At 38.5% G+C, this 19,386-nt stretch overlaps 1 protein-coding gene across 46 annotated transcripts in view; it reads right to left on the bottom strand.

The window, feature by feature from the left end:
• TTN (titin) overlaps positions 1-19,386 on the bottom strand; it is a 273,099-nt gene that overhangs the window by 234,201 nt on the left and 19,512 nt on the right. For all 46 annotated transcript variants that reach the window (XM_076005692.1, XM_076005688.1, XM_076005677.1 and 43 more), the window contains 27 exons: positions 17,368-17,664; positions 17,139-17,261; positions 15,577-15,858; positions 15,247-15,312; positions 14,258-14,516; positions 13,994-14,054; positions 13,656-13,871; positions 12,534-12,676; positions 12,010-12,215; positions 11,207-11,440; positions 10,852-11,096; positions 9,705-9,976; positions 9,419-9,583; positions 9,158-9,326; positions 7,363-9,053; positions 6,961-7,242; positions 6,290-6,556; positions 5,922-6,194; positions 5,536-5,799; positions 5,183-5,443; positions 3,270-3,530; positions 2,460-2,723; positions 2,108-2,368; positions 1,725-1,985; positions 1,023-1,283; positions 370-511; positions 115-280 (listed from right to left, as the gene is read on the bottom strand). In XM_076005692.1, coding sequence (XP_075861807.1) covers positions 115-280; positions 370-511; positions 1,023-1,283; positions 1,725-1,985; positions 2,108-2,368; positions 2,460-2,723; positions 3,270-3,530; positions 5,183-5,443; positions 5,536-5,799; positions 5,922-6,194; positions 6,290-6,556; positions 6,961-7,242; positions 7,363-9,053; positions 9,158-9,326; positions 9,419-9,583; positions 9,705-9,976; positions 10,852-11,096; positions 11,207-11,440; positions 12,010-12,215; positions 12,534-12,676; positions 13,656-13,871; positions 13,994-14,054; positions 14,258-14,516; positions 15,247-15,312; positions 15,577-15,858; positions 17,139-17,261; positions 17,368-17,664 — 7,392 coding nt within the window. The remainder of the gene's footprint in view (positions 1-114; positions 281-369; positions 512-1,022; positions 1,284-1,724; positions 1,986-2,107; positions 2,369-2,459; positions 2,724-3,269; positions 3,531-5,182; positions 5,444-5,535; positions 5,800-5,921; positions 6,195-6,289; positions 6,557-6,960; positions 7,243-7,362; positions 9,054-9,157; positions 9,327-9,418; positions 9,584-9,704; positions 9,977-10,851; positions 11,097-11,206; positions 11,441-12,009; positions 12,216-12,533; positions 12,677-13,655; positions 13,872-13,993; positions 14,055-14,257; positions 14,517-15,246; positions 15,313-15,576; positions 15,859-17,138; positions 17,262-17,367; positions 17,665-19,386) is intronic.

Below are 19,386 nucleotides of genomic sequence, written 5' to 3' on the forward strand. Positions count from 1 at the left end.
TCAATTCTTTAAAAAAAACATGGTCAGAATATTTCAAAGTGAAAAATTAAAATAATAGAACTATAGATTTGGGACTAGTGATGATTTTTTAAAAATTCAGTATATAAACGATACCTGAACTTCCTTTTTAATACTTCGGATGCGAACATCTCTGCCCTCTACGAAGAGGTTGGCTGTCGACATGTTGCCTCCCGCCACCACCGCGTACTGCCCGGCATCCGACATCCGGGTGGATGGGATCAGAAGGCGGTGGACATATTTTTCCTTCTGAACCTTCATTCTACAGATGAAGTGGAAATGGGAATTTAACGTATGATGATTCACAGGTAAGTGGGAATTGCTGGAATGCAGCAAGACAAAGCAACTGACCTGTCTGTGATCTGCAGTTCTTGGCCATCTTTCATCCACTGTACGGTGATGTCAGGTTCAGAAATTTCACATTCAAACATGGCTCGTTTCTTCTCAAGAACCTTAATGTCCTTAATGTGTTTTCTAAATTCTATATGGCGGGCTGGAGAACAGCATGCGAAAAATTAATGTTTAAAATGGCTTCGTTGAATTATAATTCAACATACTGCACAATTCACCCATTTAAAGTGTCTAATTCAATAGCTTGCAGTGTGTTCAGAGTTATGCAACCATCACCATAATTTTAGAACATTCTTATTTTCCCAGGAAGAAGCCATGCATCCTTTAGCCATCACCTCCTAGAAGTTTTCCATTGCCTACTCTCTAGAATTAGACAACCACCAATCCATGTATCTATACATTTGTGTTCTGGATAATTCATATAGGAATCATACACTGTGTGGTCTATGTGACTGGCTTCTCTCACTTAGCATGAAGTTTTCAGGGTTCATCCATGTTATAGCCTATATTAGTACTTCCTTTTTATTGCTGAATAATATCTTATTCTATAGATATCCCACATCATATTTATCCATTCATCAATTGATGCACTAACACTTTATATAGCATGTTTGACATTTTTTCCATGGATATGACATTTATGAAACCCATACCTTCCACATAAAGGGTGGCAGTCGAGGTGGCTTTTCCAGCAACAAAGGTATAGTCAGCAGCGTCCCCAAAGTGAACATTCCTGATGTTCAGCGAGTGTGTGAGCTTTTTGGTTCTCATCTGGCACCTGTCAGTTGATTTGATTTCCACACCATTCTTTAACCATTTGTAAGAGATGCCTTCATAGTTCACTGTCACCTCAAAGGTAATGGTGTCTTTTTCTTCAGCATTGATGTCCTTTAACATGGAGGTAATCATGATTGCTGCAAAGGGGAAAAGGAGAAAACACCCGGGGAAAGGAATGTAAATATGTTGTGGTTCATAACAGGTGCAGAATGAAAACCTGGAAATTTTTCTAGTACATCTGTTGAGGCGGTTACGGTTTAGAGACATGAGCTTTGATACCTTCCATGTACTCCTGGACATGACATTGCCAACTAACAGAGAAATAGAAATATCAAGTGACAGACACTGGAACATCTTTCCAGGCCTTTTTGATGCTAATCTACTTGGGAAACTTTATCCAAGTGGAGATGCTAGTGCTTAACTCAGTGTGAACACACAGTAGATGTTTCAATCAGGAATTTTTGAGTAAAATATTCAGGAAAGTATAGGATATGGAATAACAATGAGTCTACTGAATAGTCTCTCTCTCTCTCTCTCTATTTTTTCTTTCTTTTCTTTTCTTTTTCTTTTTTACTTACGGGTCACTGTCAGCGTGGCGCTGACTTGGTCATTGCCGCAGACAAACGTGTATTCCGCTGAGTCCTCTGTGCTGGTGTTCATGATGATCAGCTGGTGGAGCTTTCCTTGCACAACTATCTTGAACTTTTCACTCATCTCAATCTCCACACCATTCTTCAGCCACATGGAGGGGACGTTGAAGTGAGACACCTCACACTCAAAGGATGCAGTTTTGGTCTCAGGCACCTCGATATTTTTCATGGTTTTTGTAATATGTAATGCTTGGGAAAATCAGAGAGCACTTTGGTTAATATAGTTTATTTAAAAAAATAGGTGAAGCAAAACAAATCAATGAACACCTGGAGATCCTCCAGGCAAGTGTCCTAGGGGCCGCCATACTTACTCTCCACGAACAGCTTGGCTTTGCATTCCAGTTGCCCCACCACGGCGGTGTACTCCCCGGCATCCGAGGGGGTGATGTTCTGCAGCATCAGCTTGTGGACCTTCCTTTCTGAGACCAGTCTGTGTTTCTCACTCGGCTTAATCTCCACATTCTTATGGAACCATTTTACTGGAACCGTGTCATGGGAAACACTAACTTCAAAGGCAACGGTGGCATTTTCCAAGGCGGTCACATCCTTTGGCTTTTTAATGATCTTGACAGCTAAGGGGAAAGTTGGAGCAATTCAGTGAGATGGTTAACCTGATGGTAACCATGGGCTGGCTACTTGTAAAGTGTTTCTAAGTCAACTTACTCTCGACGTGCAGTCTGGCACTGGCTCCCAGCCTTCCAAGTTTGAAGCCATAAACAGACTCATCCACGATGGCACAGTTTTTAATTCTCAGAGAGTAAACTGCCCCTTTGACTGAGATATCATACTTGTCATTGGATTGCAGCACAACCCCATTTTTGATCCACTGGACACCTTTGACATTAGGGTGTGTGAGCTCGACGGTGAAAACAGCATCTTGCGTTTCTGTCACTGTGAGGTTCTTCAGAGTCTTCTTAATTTTGACAGCTGAAGACAAATTTATGATGGGTTTAGAAAATATAGATGGTTCCATCAAGAAAAAGAAGTCCTGAACAAGATCAGTGCCCAGTCATCTTGCAAAAGAATGGTTAGCAGACATCTTGCAGTGGTATAGAACCTCTATTTTAAAAGACACCTGAGATTATTTAGGGAAACCTGAGATCCAGCTGGACATGTGTACTCTACACTTGAATGTTTTTTCTATACTCGAATGACATAAAGTTTGCACAGCCATATACTAATAGTGTAATAGACTGATTGGACATGGCTAAAAGAGGAATGGACCATCGGAGTGTCTGGTTTAGCTGTTTCACAGAGCTTTAACTTAGGAAATGGCTTTTTCATATAAATATATTTGATAAGCAATTTTGTACCTTGTATATGGCTTAGAAAAGAGAGTTTAGACAGTTTATAAAGATTTTATGAAATGAAAATTTATGGTATCTAAAATGGCCAGTTGATTTGACTAAATGTAAAATGATAACGGTCAAGAATGTAACATGATTTAAAAAGGACAAATCTTATATCACTGACCTTCAACTTTGAGTTTGGCAGATGTTTTGGAGGTGGCCACCTTGTAGGTGTATTCTCCAATGTCATCTAATTTGGTGGCAGCAATGATAAGTCTCCTTTTGCGGCCATCCGATTCACTTCTGACCATGTTACTCAGTGGCAGGTGTTTGCCATCCCTCAGCCATTCGCCTTGGGAGTCTGGGTTGGCGACTTCACATTCAAACACAGCTTCCTGGGATTCAGCTACAGTCTGATCTGTGAGCGGCTTGGAGATGGCTCCCCCTTTGGAACGAGAGAAGTACAGCGTGAGTCTTTTAAAAATATTTCCACAATAAAGAAATCTGTGCACAATTAAATATAAAACGTCAAATTTAAAAAACATAATTTTAAACATTATGAAATGTTTAATAAGATTATTACTACTCGTATTGAGAAGGTACCACAGAAATCCCTTATTCTAAGTATGCATGACTGAGAACCAGGGAAAATACTGGAATCAGGAAGGTTTTGCAAAGGAAAAGCAACTGTTGATATGGAATTCTTACAACCATGATGCATAGCATACCATATGGATTAGCCTCTAACTCAATTCCTTATTCAAAAGCATTCTACTTGGTCTTTTAAGGATTACTTCCTGGGAATGTATCTGATATTTGATTGGAAAAAAATTTGATAGGCAAAATGTCCAAGTTATCAGTATTTCTATAAGATAGAGATTCCTGTATACTAAAAATCAGTGTTGATAAATGTCATCTCTCCTATGAAGTTTCTCCTATTGCCTCTAGTGTTGTCATCCACTGGCAGAAATAACTGCTGCTTTAACAATTTTTTAGCTGTTTATGTATCTGTCCCTGTCTAAATTGTGAATTTCTCAAGAAAAACTACCATGCCTTATTTATTTCTGTGTTCTGAGTTCCTAGCATTGTCTGGCCTATGTTGGGTGAAATCACAGAGAAAGCTCATAGTTTGTTCTTGGTTTCACACATTTAAAAACATGTAACTTATCTTAAAGGTATCAAAGCGCAGAATCTAATATTTTGTTTTAGATGTATTTTCATGGTCAAATCTCTGAGGAAATTTTATAAGGTAATAAAGTATAAACCATGAAACTTTCATAGCACATAATACACACCATTATCATGTGACTTGCTTATATACCATATGACATGGACAGTACAGTTTAATCTGAATATAATATCTCAATTCCTCAATATTTAAGTTGTTATGAACCACGCAAATTAAGAATGACTTGTAGCTTTTTGTTGACAATTGATTTACACTTTTGATTCTTCATTGTAAAGCTAAGGATTTCCGTCAAATGAAAATGGTCTTATTTCTACTTCCTATCATAAGAGATACACAGCTACATTGAGTTGCAGTTAAAAAATATTCATTGGGTTTATAAAAAAGTATGAAAGAAGTAAGAGAAACAAAGGTTAAAGAAGCAAGAGTGCTTAAAAAAATAAATAGCTCTTTAGAGGAGGAAAGTTTGAATAAAGCTCAATTCAGCAAACATTGTAAGTGATCTATCAAGTGCAATATATTGCAGCTCACAAAGAAAAAGAAACAATTACAGATTTCAGGAATTTATACTCTGGTGGGGAAACAGGAAGTGAGGAATACGATAAATATTTCAGAGCAATGAAAGAGGCACATATAAAGTGATGCTGGGGTTGGAGGAGGATGAGATCCTATACAAATGAGGAGATTACGGGAAGGCTTCATGGAGGAGGTGGCATTTGAGGTAGGCCTGGAAGAACATTTATAATTTAGTCTGGAGGGGGCAGTGTTGAGGGTACTATTGTCTTAGCGAACAGCAGAGGCAGAGGCATGGAAGTGAGAAACTGATGGGAATTTGAGGGGAAATGGGCAACAATATCTTAAATTAAAATAATCACACCTGATAACTTAGATTAAATGACAAATGTACCGACCTGCCACAGTAAGTTTTCCAGATGTCATATTTTCTCCAGCATAAAATGTGTATTTTCCTTCATCATCTTTCATCATATTTAGCACTGTCAATTTATATATTTTTCCATGAGCTTCAATTTTATATTTAGGACTGAGTTGGATTTCCTTGTCCTTAAAATTCCACAAGACATCAATTCCTGAGTGGGACAGCTCAACCTCGAGGACCACATTCTGGGTTTCTGTACAGGTGAGGTCATGGAGACCTCTGATAATTTTAATTTCTGGGGAAAAAACAAAATAATCACTTGGTTATTATTGCACTGGGAAAGTGGAATGCTTAAAATAAGTATTAGTTGAATGGAATAGTTCTTACTTTCTACAGAGAGATTACAGCTGGTTTCAACTCTGCCAACCATCAGCTTGTAAGGTCCCTCATCGGAGGCATGAGTTCGGTTAATCACTAGTCGCTGCTTGGTGCCTTTGACGATGGCCTGCACACGGTCATCAGGCTTGATTTGTTCATCATTCAAGTACCATTTAACAGAAGTCACATCGGGGACTGAGACCTTGCATTCGAGCACGGCCTTGGTACCCTCAATCACGTTAACATCTTTTAGAGGTGATATCACATCAACACCTGCAAGAACACACACACGAATAAAGGAATTATAAATATGAATTTTATTTAAACTGTCTGCTCATTAAAGTGCTTCATCTCACTTGACGATGTAGATGGAAAGCTATATGAGTAGCACTCACTGTAGACAGAGACGCGCCCGCTGGTGGAGAGCCCCAGGGCTGGGATGGTGAAGGAGTAATGCCCAGCATCTTCCTTAGTCATGTCCTCAATGAGCAGCATGTGAGACTGTTTGTCTATCACAGCGTGCACCCTGTCGCTGGGCTGCACTTCTTGGCCATCTTTCATCCAGACGCCTTCCACGTTTTCTAAGGAGACTTTAACCTCAAGCTGAACAATGTCACCCTCGCAGACTTTCTGATCACTAAGTCCTTGCAGGATGGCAATGGGGCGGGCTGTGAAATATGGGGAGAAAACGAATGTTATAATCCTATTCGTCACTAAACCGTAATGATGCTCACTGCCGGCTGACGGGAATGGGAAGACTTACGTTTCATCTTTAGTCTACAGGTTGTCTTTTTCCCATCGATGACAAAGCTGTATTCTCCCTGGTCCTCTTTGGTCACGTCCTTGACTGTGAGGTTCTGACGGCCACGGCGAGATGTAATCGTGTATTTGCCATTGGATTTAAGCTCCACACCATTATGATACCATTTGCCTTCTATATTTTCCGGGGACACAATACACTCTAACTCTCCTGAAAATGACTCTGGAACTTCTATGTCCTGAAGTTCTTTCACAAACTCAACAACTGCACCTGAAATATAAGATAAGGAGAAATCAATTTCCCTGGAGAGTTACACATTTAGGCTTAGGACAGAGATAATGCTTGTATATCTATTATCTCCCCCATACCACCAGGAATATTCTTAATATATACCTGCTGATGGACTGAGAAGTAAATATTCAATAAAAAGGAATTATTTTGATTTTTTTAAAAAAAATTTAAAATCAAGACATCAAAGTAATACTACCTATAAAAATCCAAATGATCAAATTGTCAATATTCTTAATTAGGGACATAAATTAATGATTCTGGCTATGAAGCTTATAACCAATTCCCAAATAATATCGTTTTGATGAAGGAAAAGTTGTACAGCTAATTTTATCACATACTGAAGGTGACTTTAAAACTTGAGGAAACAATAATCAATTTACTACCTTCAACAATAAGTTTAGCTGTTGTTTTGATATTTTCATCTTCCACAAGTACACAGCTGTAGTCTTCAGCGTCAGATGTGTCAATGGTCAGTATAGAGAGGAAGTGGACCTTCCTGTCAGAGTGCATCCGATATTTATCTCCCTCATGAACCTCCATCCCATCTTTATACCATTTCACTTTGACAAATGGCTCCGAAGTTTCACACTCAAAGGTTGCCATGGTGTCTTTTTCCTTAGCAACAACATCTTGTAATTCCTGTGTGAAAGTGATCAATTGCTTGGCTATAAGAAAAAGGGAGGGAAGCACATTAGACAAATTAAATTCACAATTTGAGCAATGGGAAAAGAAAAAAATATACTAATGGATATTCATGGATACAGAATGAAAGGCATTCGAATTACCTTGGACGAGTAAGAATGCGTGACTCGAAGTTTCCCCAGCTATGTTGACGGCTTTTACCATGATGCTGGCAGAGTCCTCTGCAGTCACATCTCTTATGACCAATTCACAAACGTTGTCCTCGGGCCAGTACCAGTAGATCCGGTCGGACCGTTCGATTTTTACACCATTTTTGTACCATTCACATTCAGGGTCTGGTTTCCCCACAACTCTGACGCGGAAGTGTGCATCAGATCCTTGACCCACTGTTTGGCTTTGGATTCTTTCAAAGATCTTGGGGGCCTCCATACTAGGACTTAGTTCAATTCTATCAGGTTTAAAAGTTGGAATAGTGATTTTTCCTTCTTCCTCAAGGGCTTTCCTCTCCTCTTCAGTTAACTCTTTGGTCCAGTGGAGAAGCTCATCTTTTGTCTTCTTCAGGAGTTCTTCGTAGGAGTCATCCTTCTTGCGAGACTTGAGCTCCACCGCAGTAATGGCTTCATAATATCCCTCCTCTGTTCTGCGCTTGAATTTACTACGCAGCTCTTCCGACTCTTCGGACACCTTTTCGTGGGTAATTCTTTCAGCCCTTTTCAACTTCACTATTTCTTTTTCAGTGGCATCAACAGGTCTGTCCACTTTTTGCACTTCAAACTGAAGCTTTCCTGGTTCGTGTACATGAAATTCAGGTTTTGGTTCAGGAGCTCGCCTAAGAACAGACCGAAAATCTTCCCTCTGTTGGATCTCAAGTTTCACTTTATGTTCGATCACACCTTCAGGATTTTCTGCGGTGACCTTCACTTCACCTGTATCATAGGACTTGCAGTCCACGATGTCGAGATAATGAATGCCATCATAGCGAACTCTGAACCTTTTGCTTTTGCGGATGAGCTGTCCATTGAGGTACCAGTTGACTTTGGGCTGGGGGTAGCCTGTCACCCGGCAGCGGAACCTGGCGGTCTCCCCTTCAAGTACTCGTACTGGCTCTGGGAATAAGACGATGTCTGGCTTTTGCTTTTCTTTCTGATCTACTGTTACACCTGTAAGTGCACCTTCATGAGCCATCCTCTCTAATTCCTCAATTCTCTGTAAGCCTTTTCTCCCCTCAGGCAACTGAGATTCCTCCACAAGACTTTTCTCATCTTTAACAATCAGGGTAGCAGATGTGTGATCTGTTCCATATTTGTTAGTGGCTCTGCAAGTAATGATGCCACTGTCTCTAGAATATGCAGCTCCATAATCAAGGCTGCAGTACCCGAATTCATTGATCATACGGAGCCTGTTGGCTGCTTCTAGAGGCTTTCCGTCGTGGAGCCATTCCACCACCATCGTTGGGTCACCAATTGGTGTAAGTCTGCATTCAAAGTGGGCAGGCCCGAAGCGCTTGAGTCTTAAGGAAGTGAGTTTTTTCTTAAAAAATGGTTTCTGTTGTTTCTCTTTGTCATAGAGGTCACCCTCTTCCCATTGTTCTTGACCGTATCGCAAATGGAGGGGCTCCAGTTCTGGGGCTGCGATCTCCTTTGCTCGGTATGTTCCTCGCGGGATGATTAACTTTCTCTCTGGTTCAGGCTCTGCAAACTCAACTTCTACATTTACTTTACATCTGGTGGTGTCCCGGCCAGCCTTATTAATAGCAGTTGCCGTATACCAGGCAGAATCTTGGCTGACAGTGGAATCGATTTTAAGGGCAGCTTCTCCCTTGGTTCCTTCAATTCTATAAAAAGTGAAAAATAAATCATCAATACAGAAGTAGCATTGCTTTCTTGGTTACTGAATTCATATAATGAGCTTAGTTTTATTATTTCCAAACACACATACCTGATTTTGGGATATTTGTGAGGTACAATGATGTCACTGTTTTTCAGCCACACAATGTCAGGGTTGGGGTTACCCGTAGCTCTGACTTTCATTTCAAGTCGGGAACCTTCCTTTACATTGACGTTTTTCAGTTTTTCCACAAACATTGGTTTTATCTGATGTTCCACAGCTAAAAGAGAAAGGTCATAATTTAGAGTTGAGTAGGGCTGAAATACCCATTTATAACTCATAACATAAGGTAATTTTTAAATTTTCTTTTACCTTCCACAGTTAAAAGCACTGATATCGAAGATCTGCCTGCCCTGTTTTGGGCAATGACAGTCCACTCCCCAGAATCACTGGGTGCTGCTGGGACAATAATTAGTGACTGAGTACCATCTTCTTTAATGACGACTTTATGGGTAAAGTCATTGATAATTTGCTGGCCTGTCCAAAAAAAAAAAAATAAGTAAAGAAACTGATTTTAAAACAGTTTTTAAAAATTGTTAGACACACACATAAACTTGTTTTTGTGTTTAATGATTCATGAACAAAAACTTATATTTACCATCATGAAACCAGAGCGTTTCCGGCATGGGTCTACCCACAACTTTTAAGTCAAATCTGGCAGTTTGCCCTTCTAAACATTTGAATGAAGTGGGTTTTAACACAAAGACTGGCTTATACAGTCTCTCAAGTTGTGACTCATCTGTTTCCTCCAGCCTACGTGCAGGGGACATCCGTGCAGGGGACATCCTTGCAGGGGACATCCTCGCAGGGGACATCCTTGCAGGGGACATGCGGATAGGAGACCGGCTCACTGAACGTGGAGAGATAGATCTGAAAAACAAAGGCAACCCGAGTATTTTCAAGAGGCGAAAAAAAAAGTCAGCAAAACAAATCTTTTTCTGTTTTATTCATTAATGTTATTTTAGAATTTACTTCTTGCATGTATTAAAAGGCATCTCAAACTCATTAGGATACAAAACAGAATATATTATAATTGCCCCCAAAGCTATGTTTTTCCCATATCTTCAATCTTGGTCAGTAGTCATTCAATACATCCTGCTACCAAAGCTCAAAATCTTGGAAAAATCCATCTGGATTTATTTAGTCACCACATCTTTTTGATTCAACTACCAAAACATTTTAATAAATGTTGGTTGGTTAAATAAGCCAATGTATACTTTTATGGAAAAAGAAAAATATACTTTTTTATCTAAGGGGAGGAAAAACTCAGGAATCATATTTGAAAATGAAACAAAACAAAATCCTATCTATACACTGCAGTCAGACTGGCATGGATTGAGAATGCTGTTGCCACCACTTACAGGATGGATGAACTGAGATAATTTTCATAGGCTCCCAGAGCTTCAGTTCTCCCCTTTTCAGAACAGTAATAATCATCTATTTATTTTGGGGTTGCCATGTGAATTTATGTGTGTACAGACCAAGTGTTAAAGAAATTAGAGCTATTGTTATATTAGCTATAGCACTAAAAAAATGAATAGTATGAAACACCAATGAAAATTCTTTGCTCATCTTAGATAAAGGCAAGAAATAAAAACTCTTGGCAATCGTTGGTGTTGCTAATGGTAAGTTTCTGCACTACCTCAGCCTTTGATTTTTTAAAAACAATAGCAATTTGCTACTTGCATATTTAGTGTTTTAAAAAAATTTAAATGCTAAACAATGTGAATTATTACAGGTTTTACCTGATTCTGCTCACTGGCTCTGGTGTGGGTATGTAAGTTGGAGCTCCAAGTGGTGCAGCAGGCTCCACGTACAACTTCCCTGAGCAAATTGCATTTCCTTTCATGTTGCTGGCAAATGCAGTGTAGATTCCTTCATCTTCTGGAAGAACAACAGGTATACGCAGACTAGCTCTGCCATCCTGTAGAAAGTCCATTTGGTATCTTTCTCCATGTCTGATGCGCTTGCCATCTTTGTACCATGCAATCTGCAAAGAATACCATGCACATGTGAATAAATTTTACATAAAATAGTTATATTGTAAGCTGTTTGTATCTTTATTGTGGCACAGAAGTATGATACATGTGTATATTTTACCTTGGGTACTGGATAGCCAGACATCTTGCAATGAAAAGTGACACCCATCCCCTCAAGAATTCTATAATTCTTGAGTCTTAAATCAAATCCTGATTCAATAGCTTCAGATTCAGAAATGTCAACTGCCATCTTTTCTTCTCCATCTTCTTCAAGAAGTTCTTCTAATGTAGTCTTTATTATTCTGTATTCAATCTCTTTAATAAGTCTCTCTTCAAAGGAAGAAATATGGAATTCCTATGAAGTAAAAAGATGATGATTTGTTAAAAAGATATATCCTCACTGGTGAAAATTCTTTAAGTATATGTATGTATTTATTTTAGAGCTAAGGATTATTGAAGTTTTTAACTGGGAGAAGAATCTAGAAGGCTTTTTTGTTTGTTTGTTTGTTTGTTTGTTTGTTTTAATCTGCATTACAGTCATCTTTGCCAGTTGATGCTGTGGCACCTTGGGTAAAATGGTATTCCAACAGTATGGGTTACATTTGGGATATTTATCAGACAGATGAAGGAATCTTTGCATTAATGAACTTGGTTATGCTAATATTTTCCTTATCCTAAATATATATAATCCCCATTTCTAAAGTGTATTTTGTTGCATACAGGTAATCCTTCTTTCTAAAGTCACAAGGGCAATATGCCATGAAGATTAAGGAAACTTGTCAGCAGTGAACTTGGACCTACTAATAGTTGTCTAACGCTGACTTCGTCACTTGAAAATGAAAATATTAAACACAAAAAAGGGGCATTGTGGGAGGAAAGTATAATTTGTGAAATAGTTTGGTTGATCATTATTGTGATACTCACCTGGTCTTCTACAAAAGTTCTGACCATTACAGTATCTTTGGCCATTTTCTTTCTAATTAAGGCCTGTTCCTTTTCATACTCTTTTTCATACTCAGAATATGCAAATCCAGGTGCTATTTCTCCAACTTTGGGCTCTTGAATGAATGCAGTCACTTGTGTCTGGTAAAGCATTTCTTGCTGGGACTTCATCAATGACTCATAATCAGCTAGGAGTTAAGAACATAAGTAAATTTTTAATGCTCTTATTAAGTATTCAACTGGACTTAGAATCTATGCATTTTTAGAGGCATGGTATGCCTAAAACCAAATTCACCAAATAGAAACTATTGCCAGAACCTCAGAAGTTTAGCGCCAGTGTGGCTTTTCAGGCTATGTGGTCTAAAACATTTCCTATATAGCCAAGACCAAGAGAGGGAGGTGTACCAGGATGAATCACTAGGTCTTTCAGAAAACACAGGGCACAGCTGCTTCCCTGCATTTCAGTTCTTATCATGCACACAAGAACTACTTAGAGTTGCCCTTACCTTCTTCAAGCAAGGAAGCAGATGCAGAAGTTTCTCCATGCTTATTACGAATAACAATAGTGTATTCTCCAGCGTCATCGGCAAAACTCATAGAAATCACCAGTTTGCATTCACCGGTTTGTCTATTGTAACTCACTTTATATCTTGATGGAAATGAACAAATAGAAAAATCAGTCATAAACAACCTTATGTGAATAAAAGAAATGGACTTATTTGTGAATGGATCTGTGACGTACAGTTCAATGATCCTGAACATATGACTAAGCTCCACCATAGATTATAACTATAAGATTGCTAAAAATGGAGAAAATTCATAAACATGATAATTATGGCCAAACGAGTTAAAATATTCATTTTAAAGAATATGTGTATTCTTTAAAATGAATAATAGACTATGATATTGCTAGAATCAGACATAAAAATAAGTGGCTTCAGTGTTCATGTTAGCAAATGATGTTATTTAGACAATAGGTATTTTCCCTCTGTTCCTTATTTTGTTCATTATTTCCTTTGAAGATTGAATGAATAATCAAAACAATAAATTCTTATAAATATTTCAATATTAACTTTCTGGTATATTATATTGATTATTATTAAGATACAACACCTACATTTTTAGATTATCAGGATGTCCTTTTTTGTCTTAAATTGCAGGAAATTCAGAGCTAAATTTTGTATTCATTTGCAGAATATTTATTAGCATAGATTTCTGTGCATAACTAGCTTTCTTCTTCATAACATCACCCCATTCTTTTATCTTTTAGTGACTTAGTTATTACATGTTTTTATTGAAAGTTGTCTCAAATCCTTCCTGGAAGGAAGCGTGTGTGTGTTTGTGTGTGTGTGTGTTTGCGTAAAAATCCACAATATTTTGTCTACTAGCATTATCAATGAATTAAAGTAGAATGTAAAGAAATATGTCTTCCACCCACTTTTGTCACATGGTTTTATTTCTTACTAAGACTATGCACAAAGATGTGAAAATATTTCAAAACAGACTAAGATGGCTCCACAATGACAGAGCCTACATTCAGGGTTAGTGGAGCAAGTAAATTCCACTCTGGGCTTCACACATAACTCATACAAGTCACAGAGAACACTATCAGTCAGCCATCAAGATACCTGTATCCAGTGGTTAGAGGAACACCAGATTTTTTCCAGTAGACATGGGGCTTTGGGTTGCCGCCAACCTGGCATACAAACACCACGCTCCCACCTTCCACCAGTTTCTGGACCACTGGTTTTGTGATGAAGAACGGTGCGGCGGGCTCGCCAGGCCCTGCTTGTTCCTCTGCGATGCTAGTGTCAGTCATTACCACATCTCTTGACTCGACAAAGCTGGAAAGAGAATTCCTTTCACATTAGCTTCTGGGCTGCCAGAAGCTAATTTGCCAACACAGAAGAAACTGAAAATCAAAATTGCACTAGATTAGCAGCTAATTAGCAAAAGAATGTTTTACCGTTTCTCTTCTGTGGTAATTCTCTCAGCCACAGTTGTTTCCTTTTCAAATTCTTCTGACACTAAAAAAAAGACAAAAGTTTTTCATTGACGTGAGGCATTTAGTGACTCCTGCTTAGCACTGACAGTTAAATTGGCCCCATAATCTACATCCCAATTCCAAAAGGAGACACTATTATGAGGTTGCAGAAAAGGTATTGTGGGAAAGAGTGTTCTATGAGAGTGAAGACTCGTGCATGGGGACCTTGGGAGGGTGGCCACTAACCCTGCACAGCTAGATAGCAGGAGGTGCTGACAGTTCCAGCCTCGTTCACGGCAGTGCAAGTAAATCGCCCGCTGTCTTCCGCAAAGGCTTCTCGAATCATAAGGCGAGCAATTCCATTCTGGAAGATTATCTGGAAGTCGATGGAACTTTCGATTTGGTAGTCTTCCCTGTACCACGTCACTGTTGGGGATGGGTATCCAGAGATGTGGCACTCTAAGGTGACAGATTCACCTTCTATGACAGTCACATTTTTTAAGCCCTGGAGAGAGAAGGCAAATGAAATAATGATATAGATGCATATTCATTCATTATCCTTAGGTATTATAATAAATGTGGGGCTTGAACTTGTACGTTTTAATTGCCACAAAATGGCCTTTTATCAGGACTCCAGAAATATTAGCAAAGAGACTCCCTTTGCAATTGGAATATTCCCAATTTGAAATTAACGCAAGAGATTTCCAAGTCCCTAAGGTGGAACTATATTAACATCATATGATAGGAAAATCCTGTACCCTCTGTTATCCTCACATATCCAAATCCTAATGAAGCTGGAAGGCTCAACAGCAAATGCTACCTATTCAACAAAGCTTTGCCACGATATCTCCAATTGGAATGACTTTATCCTTCCCACAGGTTCTCCTGTTGTGGTGCTTATCACCTTCTATTTTTTTTAATGTTCTTTTGCGTACATTTTCTGTGGTGCCAAGGAAAAAATTTCAAAAAGGGCTGGACTGGTCTTTATCTCCATAGCTCCTGTAATAATACCTTATATGTATTAAAGCTCATTAGATTGTTTGAATACATGAGTGATGGTCACCACACAGAATTTCCCTTTTCCTTGCCAAAGAATGTGTGGTCTTAAAAGTAGCATTTGTAAACTCACTAATGCCATTGTCCTATTAGGTTGAGAAAGTGATCTTTGCAAACATGTATTGAAATGATTTGACCAGATATAAATAGGGTCCAACACAATGAACTTCTTTACTCACCGAGACCAAAGTTGGTGGAGTAACAGGAATTTCAACAGGTGCAGGCACTCTTGCTGTTTCTGTTACCTACAATTGTTACAGAGGACTGTTACAAAATGTCCATGAAATTAGGGGAAAAAAATCGCATCAACTCTTAACACATCCAGAATAATAAAAGTAATTTGAGAAAAGGACTGCTGACCCAAACCATGCTCAATAAAATTAAGTGTGAGCATGGTAAAGGAGAAGAGAAGATTCCACGCTGGCTACTCTTGCAGTACAAACTGGCTGAGTGCCTGGCCCTGCTCCATGCGAGTGGATCAAGAAACAGCGTGTAACCCAGTGACCAACCTTGGCTTCACGCTTGTGCCGTACTTCGAAGCGCTCTTCACGGACGGTGGCACCAGTGATGCTCACCCCTACTTCCTTTTTCACTTCGATGCCAGCTTGGCTCTTATAAGTTTCTGGTGTGTCGGTGAAGGGGAACTGTGGTGAGGGCGTGGGCTCTGCCCTTACTCTGGCCTCACTGGGCTTCACAGTAGGAGCCTTCACCGATTTGGTGATCTTCTGAGCAGCAGACGTGGCTGATAACTCTTTTTGTAATGTAGCAATAGCACTACCGGCTATTGATGCCTGTGTAGAAAGGGAGTCAGAAAATAAAGTCACTTAACTGTCCTGCAAGCCATCACTCAGGAGTGCTTTGCACTAGTATTCCTGGACGGACTTTGAATCTATATGGTCCATTTTCTCCTTATCACTCTTACAGTTAATGAAAAGTCAGTTAGAGATAAATCAATTATAAAACTCCTTGTCATTCTGTTAATTTGTAAAATATATGTGAAAATGTCTTTTTAAAAGAGTTGTATTAAGAATGTCTTATTTTACAGCTTTTATCATAAAAAGGACAGGCTCTTCTAAAACTCAGTCATGAATTTTCACTTAACCATTCCAACGAACACTACTTTTGAAAATACTACAGTGGGAAATTCAAAATCAAGAAATTATTAAAATAGTTGGTAAATTCCTAAGAAATGCTTTGAAATAGCACATTTGGGTTTTAGCCACAAATCTAAGTGAAAGGTGAAAATGGAGACATTCAGAAAAATATTTTAAAGGTTTTCTTACTGTTTTCATTCTGTTGCTGTCCATGGTTATTCAGTTTCAATAGTAATTTGGGACTATCACAGATATAGGCATTATATGTACCTTATAATTCCTTGAAGGTATAGAAGGTTTGGATTCTATTTCTTGGATGTGTATAATAATAATAATTATGACTAATATTGAGGGTTATTTTGTGCTGTCAGCTTGCTAAGGGTTTTACATGTATTTTACTTGTATTTTTACTTGTATTTTACATGTATTTTCACTTTACCATGATGACAGAGCTAATAAGGGCCAGAGATCGGGCACTAATCCAGGTCTGTTTGATTCCACAAGGCAACCCAAACACCACACAATACCACCTCTCCATCTTGCTATATTGAGTATATGAACATATGATTTCTCAACATCTGTCTTTCTTAATGGAATAACATTCGCAGTTAAATTACTCTAAAAATGTCTCGCAGCATAAGGAAAAGTACACAGTGTAAACACTACCTTTTACAAAATCATTAGAACCATAGTAATCGATCGAGTTTGAGCTCTCCCTGACATGTGAAAGAAAGAGAAGCTGGTATGGATTTGTGTCTCCTCAGAGCTGCAAGATGCCCACCTACTGCTCTAGGCTCACCCTGCTGGGCACGTTCCAGAAACCAGGTGTTAGGGCCGTCTGAGTCTATCATGAATGCCAACACGCACCATCCCAAAGAGGCCCACCTTGGCCTACACCAAACCTACTCTACATCACAGGTTAGACACTTATTTCCTTTGAGCCAAACATTTCTTTATGATGCTCTTTAACTTCTTACCTCATATCCATGTTCTGTCTTAGGAACAGAAATTTTTGAAACGGTAAAGTGAGGGCTTGCTGTGCGGGGGCGTTTATCCACATGGACTAATCTTTCAGTTGTTAGATCTGTAGTTTTCTTGATCTGCATTGAAATGAAACTCAGTGATTCTACCGTTCCACAGACAACTGCAGCAGTTGTACTATGCTGTACTATGAAAAGGGTGGAAGATCAGCAGGTGTAGGCTCACCTGTGATGATATGTGCATTCCCATTTGATCAGTAGTTTTGACATGAGTCTCAGAAGGAGCCTGGATCACTCTAGGCTTGACTGCTTTAGGGACAACGTGGGGTTCGGAGGCTGGACGCTGGGGCTGCTCAGCTACCTTCGCAGCGGAAACGTGTTCCTTGTATCCATATTCCAAAGTGGTCTGCTGAGCGTAGGATTCTTCAATATGCCTGGGTGGTTCCCTGGGCTCCCTAACTCGGGCCTGGTCCACCGCAGCAACGACTGTTGCTACAGCTTCAGCCTTTTTTCCAACGTCCACCTAGAGACAAGGTTTCCGGAATTAGTACACAGTAATGTCAAAGTTAGGCTGGGATACCTCCTAGGGACATCCTCCTGGGACATCTCCTCCTAGTCATTCAGAACAAACAAATGCCTAAAGGTATGATAGATAGGTAGGTGGCACCTATGTGATATAGCAATGTTAATGTGTCCAGAAATGGAACTCAGAAACTTAGGACTTCAGGAACTTAATATGTCATTGATTACTATATTGTACTGACACCTATTTAGATACACTCTATATACCTGCTTAATTATATTAGACATTAAATCACATAGACACAACATAGGACAACCACGATATGAATATGAACTTGTAAGGAGATTTTTTTTTTCTGGTAATTTATCTAGGCAGACAGTCAATTAGCAATTGGGAAATCAGAACTTTGGAGCTGGTTGTCTTCACTGATTCTTTTGATCATCTTGTTGATCACGTAGTCCGGAGTTGACGCAGTGACAGCAATGATAAAAGAGTAGTCAAATACCGTCATCATCCCATCCAGAAAAATCAGTTACTACAGTTATATGGTTTCATGCAAATCTGAGATAACACGAAAGCTCATGAACACAGAGCAAGCACAGAAATCTACTTGTGATTCCCTAGGGATAAGATTTGTTTAATCTATTAGAAAATATCTCTTTTAAAACACACGAATGAAAGAAAAGCACATGAATGAAAATATTGTGATTAAAATGAAAGTGTTATCATGTTTGGCTTCAAGAGAACAACCTTTCACATTGGAGTTTAATTTACTTTCATTATTACTGGGAGTTAGAGCGAAGAAGGAAACAAATTGTATTTCTTCTTTTCTATGAATCAGATTAAGCTAAATGGGAACACAATTTGCAAAGAGTTTCTCTTTCAAAGAAAGCAAACTAGATGATGTAGCTTACATATTAGGATTCTATGCAATACTTGGAAACATCATATCACGAAAATCACATAGCCATGTTCATCCAGTGCACTTTTAAAAGTAAGGCTGAAATATATTATTAACATTCAGTTTTCTTTGCTGCTGAGAATAGGATCTAGAATGCATCTAAAATATTTTTCAAGTAAGCTACCTGTATATCTATAAAAAGTTGTTCTCTGAACAATTTAAAGTATAATGAGGCTTTTTGAGATGGAATTGGGCCTCTAGTGATCAAGGGCTTTAACCAGTGCTTCCTTCAAGGAAGACGCAAGGCATTGAGGGATTGCAGATACCATCTTCACTTTACACTGCATCTTGGAAGAAATTATAAAATATACATGAGGCTTAGGTGAGTTAAGTGTTCATTTATTTGTTTATTTTATTAACTCTATAGACAATTAGCTGGCTTGAATTTTATAGATGTTTTAAAATGTTAACATCTTTGACAGAAAATACTAAATATATAGAAAGATTAGTCCATATATATATTTAATGTTTTAAATAGATACAGAACTTTGCTTGTAGAGTGATTACATTTGCATTATATCTCATTTGAACCTTTCAACCAGTAGGCAGGTTAAATTTTAATTTATTTATTTTAACAATGATAAAACTAGGGCTCAAAGAAATTATCATTTTACTATTGAACAACTGAAATACATAAATCTTGTTTTTCATTTAAAACTTATGAAAAAACATTAATTATGGTTGGATATTTTAAATTGAGGGAGCATCTATTTTTTGTTGAATTATTGTATGTCAAGTCCACACACAAAGGCTGTTTAGTG

The sequence above is a fragment of the Microcebus murinus genome, chromosome 8 (genome assembly GCF_040939455.1).
Source record: "Microcebus murinus isolate Inina chromosome 8, M.murinus_Inina_mat1.0, whole genome shotgun sequence".
Taxonomy (NCBI): Eukaryota; Metazoa; Chordata; class Mammalia; order Primates; family Cheirogaleidae; genus Microcebus; species Microcebus murinus.